General features: G+C 45.4%; 1 protein-coding gene across 2 annotated transcripts in view; it reads left to right on the forward strand.

Moving 5' to 3' along the window:
- Nucleotides 1-9,526, forward strand: part of fgf11b (fibroblast growth factor 11b) — a 43,046-nt gene that overhangs the window by 20,611 nt on the left and 12,909 nt on the right. Inside the window, exons 4-6 of one of the 2 annotated variants that reach the window (XM_072658446.1) lie at nt 3,984-3,997; nt 4,408-4,516; nt 6,814-6,917. In XM_072658446.1, the coding sequence (XP_072514547.1) occupies nt 3,984-3,997; nt 4,408-4,516; nt 6,814-6,917 (227 nt within the window). Of the gene's footprint in view, nt 1-3,983; nt 3,998-4,405; nt 4,517-6,813; nt 6,918-9,526 lie in introns of both variants that reach the window. The other variant, XM_072658445.1, reaches the window with a different exon arrangement.

The following is a 9,526-nucleotide window of genomic DNA, read 5'->3' on the forward strand; positions in this document are numbered from 1 at the left end:
ATTGTGGAGAAGCAGTGCTGTGAGGATTTGATTGCATTCAGCAACAAGAGCATTTATGAGGTCAGGATGTTGGGAGATCTCCCCAACTCCCCAACTCATCCCATCCAAAAGTATTGGATGGAGCTCCTCCACCATCATTCCAGAGAACACAGTTCTTCCACTGCTCCACAGCTCAATGCTGGGGGGCTTTATACCCCTCGCCTACTAGCCCACACCTGGCATTATGCAGCATGGAGCCAGTAGGGTCATGATGTTGATCTGCTCCAGAGAGTCCTATTCTATTGGCAGTACTTCTCTACATGGACTAGTGTGCATTTAAAAATCAGCAATGGGTGGACTTTTACCTTTTGAAAATGTTATGAAAACAAACGCAATCACACCCGCAAACACACACTCACACACACACCTCTGCGCTTCCTCCTGACCGTGGAGGCTTTCTCAGGCTGGGGTGAAATCGATCAGAGTTCTCTCCAGGTCCTGGGAAAAGTTCAGCAGATTCTGCAGAGCTGCTCTGCATAGTGAGTGATGGCGTGACAGCAGGGAGACAGAAGGGCTCAAACACACACCCCTCCCTCCCCCCTCGCACATCCATTCTGCCGTGGTCTGCGGGTAATTTAGTGCAACATCAGTCCAAGCATCTGCGTTTGAGCATTCCTGGTCATCATCGGAGTCAGCCTCACTGATGGACAGAGCTAGAAACAGAATAGTCACAATAACAACAACAGTAAAAACAACGACAGGCGTACCACTATGGTCCGGGGGTCGTGAGTAAGAAATCCCGAGCCATGACGCTTTGCTGCAGCAGGACCTCCATGGCGTCCTCTCTGGTCAGTACATGGAGGTGCTGAGCTGTAGAGGAACTTACATGAGCTGCACTTTTACTGATGGAGCGTCCACTTACCGGACAGACTGGGAGTCCAGGGTAAAATCCGCACTGCTTCTGTGCCGAAAACTCAATGAAGACGGTCTGAGATACCAAGGCTCAGTCTGGGAGAAGGGGGTGGGTCTACTGAATGAGGAGGGGAGTCTGGCTCCACTGCTGGTCTCTACTTAGCAGAGTCTGGTTGCAGATTTGACTACATGGCAGACAGTCATTGACGTTTTGTAAACTGTGGAGGTCAACTGAGCTGAGGTGGTGCACTATTCTACTGTGCAGCGTTCCTTGCAGAAACATCTAAATTTTAAAGTTTGAAGTATGCTACAGGACATCTAGTAAACGTGAACTCTTTGCCCACAATCAGCAAAGGTACGTCAGTGGCGTTGGATCCCGAAAAGATCACAAATCATAAATTAGTACCAACAAACTCTGGATCCGAATGTCAGACCATCAGACCAAGCCTGAAGAAGTAAAGAGGATGGCTTCTACAACAGGATAATGGTCCAAAACAGGCCTCAGACCTCCACGGACAACCTGAAGAGACTCAAACCCAAACTTGAGGACTTGAGTCCACTGACCTGAATATTGGATTGTCCCTAAACCAGCTGTGCAGCAAGGTGACCCTAGACCATCTCAGAATGAGAGGCCTTCTGCAAAGCGTGGGAAGAAACTCCAACTACAGGAAGTGAAAGACTTTGAGCAAATATATCATTGGGCCAAGGGTGCCGAACCTTCGGCATACAGCTAACCTTCACGTGGAGGTTGCAGCCAGGCCAAGTGCAAGGTTGTAGATTTAGGAATCTCTCACCCAGAATGAACGAATAGGCCATTAATGCTCTTCTTCCTCTTCCTTTCTCAAATGAACAGAAGTAGTCCGGAGGGACACAGCTCATAAAACATTCAGCCTCTGTTCTCCTTCTGTTCCCTCGTCACAAATAAACGTGTGATTCTGATACATCTTTAATGCAGCAGACTTACTTTCGCTCTTTTTGGTCCTTCCCTGACCCGAACTGCCTCTAAAAATAAAGCTGATCAGCCAATGGGCCACATGCGGTGCATTTAAAGGGCCTATAGCACGGAGAACTAGCTGTGTATCCAGGACGTTTCCATAAATCCGCCTTCTCGGCCTTCGGGGGTTCAGCCACGCCCATGTGGAGCTAAAGTTATAGTTTAGGGAGTATTTCAGATTAAAAGTTGCACAAAACAGAAAGCAGAACAATCAGAACAAAGGTCACATACATATTATATTTGGACAAAAGTATTGGGACACCTGCTATTGCATTGTTTCTTCTGAAATTAAGAGTTCTGAAATTAATCAATCCTGATTTTGTTGGAGTAACTGTCTTCACTGTCCAGGATGAAGCTTTCCCCTATATTCTGACATAGCATTGCTGTGAGGATTTGATTGCATTTAGCAACGAGACCAGTATTAGTGAGGCCAGGATGCTGGATGGTTACCACCCTACCTCATCCCCAACTCATCCCACCCAAAAGTCCTGGATGTATGGAGCTCCACCACCATCATTCCAGAGAACACAGTTCCTCCACTGCGCCATAGCTCAATGCTGGCCATGCTAGTCCACCAGTGTGATCTTGCTGGTCAACCAGAGCTCATGGTCATACTGGTGATCTAGATTGGTCAGGTTGATCGTGCTTGTAGAGCAGCCAAACCATCAAACTCCATCAAACCATCAAACAAAAACCAGCTTAACCATCTTGATCAGCTTGAGCTTGCTGTTTTTTCAGCAGGGTAAGGGGGAGAAAAATACTGGGTATGGACCCTTTAATGAGAACAACCAGCTACTGCTTTCTAAGTAACACAAACCCACAAGATTAACCAAGCTTATGCAACACAGGGAAATGCAGTATTCTAAAACTCTGACTGTAGGACAGTTCCAGGGGTAGGCTGATAAACTTGGCTTCTGCTGTAGACTTCAGGCCTTTGGAGGCTGCTCGAGGCTGTGGCGAACCACCTGTGCTCTGAATAAGAAGACTAAATTAGCCCAGGCTACCTGCAGGACAGGTGATTTTATTTAGAGCGTGGGTCCTTTAAACTGGACCTGAGGTGAGCTTGTCGCGAATGTTTAGAAGTTGGGTTTCAGTGGTGATAAGGACTTGCCCTAAAATAGCCAACAATGAGATTTACTACATGTCCAAATGTTTGTGGACACCCCTTCTAATGAATGCATTCAGCTACTTTTGGTGGCACACATGGCTGCAGACACAGATAGGACTCCCCAGCCAGCAGAATGGGAACGTCACAGGAACATTCAGCAGCGTTTCTAAAAGGTTCCAGGAAGGTTACAGAAATAACAGTCCAGGAACGTCCTAAAAAAACCATGTGGCGTAATAATGGTTTACTTCAGTGTTATTAGAACGTTTCTTACACAACATTCCCAGTTCCAGAACAAAAGGTAGCATTATGGAAACATCTGCTTCTGTTTCTGTGCTGGAAGCTCAATGAAGACGGTCTGAGACACAAAGGCTCGGTCTGGGAGAAGGGGGCGGGTCTACTGAAATTAAATTGAACATTACTCTTTTGAAATATGCTGGTCACATGTGAAAAGCTTGTGTTCAGGTGTGAGAATAAACAAATAAACATTAAAAAAAATTGTAAATAAACATTCTACTAAGCAGAAAATTTGTTGCTGGGTCTCTAGACTAGATAAACATGAGCCTATTGGCACTGTGCCTAAACCCAGGCATGGGCTAGAGGGGGATTAAGCCAATATTACCCAACCGAATAAATTCACCTTATCTCGAAATGTGCCAAAAGGCTTCCACAAGTGAACCGAGTGTGCATCTCAACTATTCAGTTTTTGAGTTTGGCTTAACCCCGGACCACTGACTGGACTACTGACCGGCTGAATAGCCCCCCCCCCCCCCCAGTTTGTACAGAAGTCCCTGAGATTCCTCAGGAACGCTGCCAGAAGCCGGTGTCTGGCTGTGCATCACGTTAGAAGGTCAGAAGGTTCTCTACTAAGTACTAAAGGTGCTTGTAAGTTTGGCTTAGCCCCATAAACAGGCTATGGACCGCTGGCCGGCCAAATAGCCCCAGCAGTTTGTACAGAGGTCCCTGTAGTTACTGAATAATACACCTTAGTAGACCTGCGTTTAGAGGTTAATCAGCTTAAGTGATGCCCAATGTGAGTTATGTTAACTCAACTGTCTGACGGTCTGAAGAGCAGGCAGGGTGACGGTGTCCTGAGTGATGAGATGATCCAGGTATGGATCCTTTCCCTTTCTTTATGAGGAATAATAATTAGTACAGTCAGCACTGTAAAGGGGGGATTCACAGTAATACAGGACACTCCTCAGGTAATCCGTGTAATCTGTCTGAACGCGTCCCTTCCTGCAACAGCAGCGGGAGCAGCGGGAGCAGGCTGAGAGACTGCGGTGAAGTAATGCACTACAGTGTAAACAGCTCCTGTGTCCCCCTGCCGCTGTGTATACACACTGTGACGGCTGTCTCCAGAGGATGTTTGTGTGTGTGACTTTGTGTGTGTGTGTGTGTGTGTGTTTTTGCAGAGCCACAGCTGAAAGGCATTGTCACCCGACTGTACAGCCAGCATGGCTACTACCTCCAGATGCAGCCGGATGGCACCATGGACGGCACAAGGGACGAGAGCAGCTCCTTCTGTAAGTGTGTGTTATGCGCACATGTGTGTATGTGTGTATTACTATTCTGTGGGTGGGTATTACTATATTTATGAGGATCTAATGAAATGTGCTCGCGAGGGGAGGAGTATGTCATGTTGTTGTCATGTAAATATTTAAAAATAAATATTTAATTATGAATAATTCAGTGTTTATTAATATAAATATATATTTTTAGTAGTATATAATACATATGGGATTTGTTATTATTGCATAAGATTATTTTATTCCACTGTAATTCCGTCTCTCACAGTCCTCATCTAAACTTTGTCTCCCGTCTCGGCCTCTGTCCTTCCGTCTGTCCGGTTTTTGGAGATAATTAATTTGAAAGCCCACGGTTGGCATATGTTTGGCCTGCATGTCTGGCACGATTCCAGGTGTTTTACACCCTGCCACTGGCTCCTGGCGCCGGCTTTAGACTCATTTCACTAAAGACGACCCATGTGATCGATGGCCATATAACCCCTCCACACACACACACACACACACACACACACACAGCATGTGTGAGTCTACACAAATTACAGCCATTTAGAGCCAGCAGACAAGATTGGAAGTGTGGAAATGTTGTGGAAATTTCAGTCATAATGGAAGGGGTTTCTAATGTAGTGGCCAGTGAGTGGAAGAACAAGGTAGGGGTTTCTAATGTAGTGGCCAGTGAGTGGAAGCACAAGGTAGGGGTTTCTAATAAAGTGGCCAGTGAGTGGAAGCACAAGGTAGGGGTTTCTAATAAAGTGGCCAGTGAGTGGAAGCACAAGGTAGGGGTTTCTAATAAAGTGGCCAGTGAGTGGAAGCACAAGGTAGGGGTTTCTAATAAAGTGGCCAGTGAGTGGAAGCACAAGGTAGGGGTTTCTAATAAAGTGGCCAGTGAGTGGAAGCCCAAGGTAGGGGTTTCTAATAAAGTGGCCAAGGAGTGGAAGAACAAGGTGGTAGGTGTTTCTAATAAAGTGGCCAAGGAGTGGAAGAACAAGGTAGGGGTTTCTAATAAAGTGGCCAGTGGGTGGAAGCACAAGGTAGGGGTTTCTAATAAAGTGGCCAGTGAGCGGAAGCACAAGGTAGGGGTTTCTAATAAAGTGGCCAGTGGGTGGAAGCAAGGGTAGGGGTTTCTAATAAAGTGGCCAAGGAGTGGAAGAACAAGGTGGTAGGTGTTTCTAATAAAGTGGCCAGTGAGCGGAAGCACAAGGTAGGGGTTTCTAATAAAGTGGCCAGTGAGTGGAAGCACAAGGTAGGGGTTTCTAATAAAGTGGCCAGTGAGCGGAAGCACAAGGTAGGGGTTTCTAATAAAGTGGCCAGTGGGTGGAAGCAAGGGTAGGGTTTCTAATAAAGTGGCCAGTGGGTGGAAGCACAGGGTAGGGGGTTCTAATAAACATTATGTCCTGATATCGCGAGTCGTATGCTTTGGTTTATATATTCTATATGGTAATAGTAAATTTCTCCTCATAGGGAACGTAGCGAGAACTCTCTCTCACTCTCTCTCTCTCTCTCTCTCTCACTCTCTCTATCTCTCTCTCTCTCTCACTCTCTCTCTTTGTCTCTTGCTTTCTCGCTCTGTCACGTCTCTGTATTATCTCCTTCATGTCATTCTCATGTCCTTCTCTCTCTTGTTCTGTCCTTTTTATCCCTCTTCCTCTTCTTTCCTACATTATGTTAATCCTGCCTTCACCAGCCCTCCTCTCTCTGTCTCTCACTTCCTTTCTCACTTTGACCTTTTTTGATAATGTGAGAGTTCTCTGCTTTAACCATGGGAAAGGGCAGCTTTGACAGTTTGTCACTTTGATTTGCACTTAAAAATCAGTGCTTTTATACTAGACACCGAATCATTGTGTAGAAAGTAAATAATTCATAGTGGATACTGAATCATTCAGTGTAGAAATTAGATATTTTATAGTGGATACTGAATCATTCATAGTGTATACTGAATCATTCAGTGTAGAAACTAAATAATTCATAGTGGATACTGAATCATTTATAGTAGATATTGAACCATTCAGTGTAGAAATGAGATATTTTATAGTGGATACTGAATCATTCAGTGTAGAAACTAAATAATTCATAGTAGATACTGAATCATTTATAGTAGATATTGAATCATTCAGTGTAGAAATTAAATAATTCATAGTGGATACTGAATCAATTATTGTTCAGTGAATCATTCAGTAGATAGAGTAGATACAGAAAAAATTGTATTGCATACAGAACAATCTGTAGTAGATGCTAAATAATTCATAGCGGATGTTTGTGTGTGTGTGTGTGTGTGTGTGTGTTTCCTCTCTCTCCAGCACAGTTCAACTTGATTCCTGTGGGCCTGCGGATAGTGGCGATCCAGGGGGCCAAGACGGGGTTTTATCTGGGCATGAACAGCGAGGGGTACCTCTACACATCCGTGAGTGACTGACTCATGCGTTAAAGCTGCTGATGGGTCTGAAAATACACCCCCCCCCCCATGAATCTCCACAGTAGTAACTAACAGCTATGGTAACGAGCGGAGCGGGACTCTTTAGGCGCTGTCCGTGGTGCTGAAATGCTTCAGCTATGTGAAGGTCGGGTGATGCTGCTGGTGTTGGTGAGAGTTATAATGAGCATCAGTGGGATAGGAGTGAGTGATGTAATGATGATGATGATGATGATGGTGATGGCAATGATGATGATGGTGATGATGATGAGGATGCATACCCCACAGCTCAGGATCAACTGTGTCCCTGTATGTATGTGTGCTGCCCTGTGTGTTTAAGCTGTTCTCTCTGTGTGTGTGTGTGTGTGTGTGTGTGTGTGTAAGAGAGAGTGTGTGTGTGTGTAAGGTTACAGCTCAGGGTTTGCGCACAAATAAGAAACAATAACAGCGGATTAGCCAGAGCAGTGTGACCAATTACACACACTGCATTTGATGTGCGTGCGAGCAGCGTTAACACAGTGAAGGTGATTCAGCCCTGAGAGAGAGAGAGAGAGAGAGAGAGAGAGAGAGAGAGAGAGAGAGAGAGAGAGAGAGAGAGAAAGAGAGATAGGGCAGGAAATAAGATGGGGAAATAAAGAAGAGAGGAGGGAGTATGAGAGAGAGACAATAGGGGAAAAGCAAGAGAGAGAGACAAACAGAGAGAGAGAGAGAGAGAGATAGAGAGAGAGAGGAAACAGAGAGATAGAAATAGAGAGGAGGTGAGAGAGAGAGAGAGGAGGTGAGAGATAGATAGAGAGAGAGAGAGAGAGTGAGAGAGAGAGAGAGAGAGAGAGAGGGGAAATGAGAGGGGGTGAGAGCGCAGAAGAAAGAGTGGAAGAGAGAGAGATAGGGAGAGAGAGCAATAAAGAATGAAAGAAAAAGAGAGAGAGAGAGCAAGAGTGAGAGAGAAAGAGAGAGCAAGAGTGAGAGAGAGAGAGAGAGAGAGGGAGAGAGAGAGAGAGAGGGAGAGAGAGAGAGAGAGCGAGAGAGAGAGAGAGAGAGGGAGAGAGAGAGGGAGGGAGAGAGAGAGAGAGAGCGAGAGAGAGTGAGAGAGAGAGAGAGAGAGAGGAGAGAGAGAGAGAGAGAGAGAGAGAGAGAGAGGACAAAGGGGAGAAGAGAAAATAAAGAGAGACTGGAAGAAGTGAAAGAGAGGACAAAGAGAGAGGGCGGGGGACAGGAGAGAGAGGGAGTGCGAGAGAGAGTATCCCAGAGCGAGAGATTAGGATGTGGATTTGGAGAGAGCTTTTGTCTCTGGCTGATCTGTGAGCTGAGAAATGGGGGGATTTTCTGCTCAGAAGTGGAGAGTGATATTCAGATCAAAGGGGGGATCTGGGGCTGCGCGATACGGACCAGACACCAGCACAATGCATTCATAAGAAGGGGTGTCCACAAACTTTTGGAACTATGTGTACCATGTGTAAATGCATATTTTACAAAGCGTACCCCGTCTGCATTTCTGCGGCTCCAGCGTCGAAGCCCTGGCTGTATTCTCTGCGTGTCCTCTCTCTTAGTTGGTGTCCTCTGAATGTACACTGCCGTATTTTTGGCCGTGGTCAGACAGTGTGAGGTCAGAGAGTGTGCGGTCAGAGCGAAGGCAGTTCTGAGTAATGCTCTAATCTCTTCCACTCGTCTTACGTAAGCAGATGCAAATGTTTACATTATGTGATGGAGTGGCTTTGCTCAACATCTGGACACAGCACGAACATCTGTTAGAGTCCTAGCAACGTACTCCTGCATATGTTTATGTGTGTATCTGTGTGTGTGTGGGGGGGGGGTGTGTGTGTGTGTATGTGTTTGTATTTAGCTCTTGGTGAGATCCAAATGTGTCCAACATGAGAAGAAACCCTGGCGAAGTGAAGATCTGTCCCGCAATAACCTCTCAGTTACTGTCTGTATTTCTGATTATATATATATAATATCAACATTCTGTAACAGGCTGTTTTTACCTCTCACCCTCTCTCTTTCTGACAGCCTGTTTTAATTTAAGGAAACATAATGTAACACAATGCAATGAGTTACAACGGAACGCAACAAAGCGCCGTGCAACGTTACGCAGCGCAACGTTACGCTACGCAACGAAAAACCACAAACCGCAACGAAGTGTAACATAACGCACCGTGATGAAATGCAATGCAATATAATGCAATGCAGTGAAACACAACACAGTAAAACACACCGAAATGCAACGCAACGCAACGAAAGAAAGCGAAGCGAAACAAAACGAAATGAAACGAAACGAAACGAAACGTAACACAACGTAACACAACATAACACAATTCAGCGTAACATAACAGAACGTAACATAACGGAACGGAGCGGAACAGAACGTAACATAACGTAATGTAACGTGACATAACGCAATGTAGCGTAACATAACAGAACGTAACATAATGGAACGGAGCGGAACAGAATGTAACGTAACATAACGTAATGTAACGTAACATAGCGCAATGTAGCGTAACATAACAGAATGTAACATAACGGAACGGAGCGGAACAGAATGTAACGTAACATAACGTAATGTAACGTAACATAACACAATGTAGCGTAACATAACAGAA

This window comes from Salminus brasiliensis, chromosome 16 (genome assembly GCF_030463535.1).
Source record: "Salminus brasiliensis chromosome 16, fSalBra1.hap2, whole genome shotgun sequence".
Classification (NCBI taxonomy): Eukaryota; Metazoa; Chordata; class Actinopteri; order Characiformes; family Bryconidae; genus Salminus; species Salminus brasiliensis.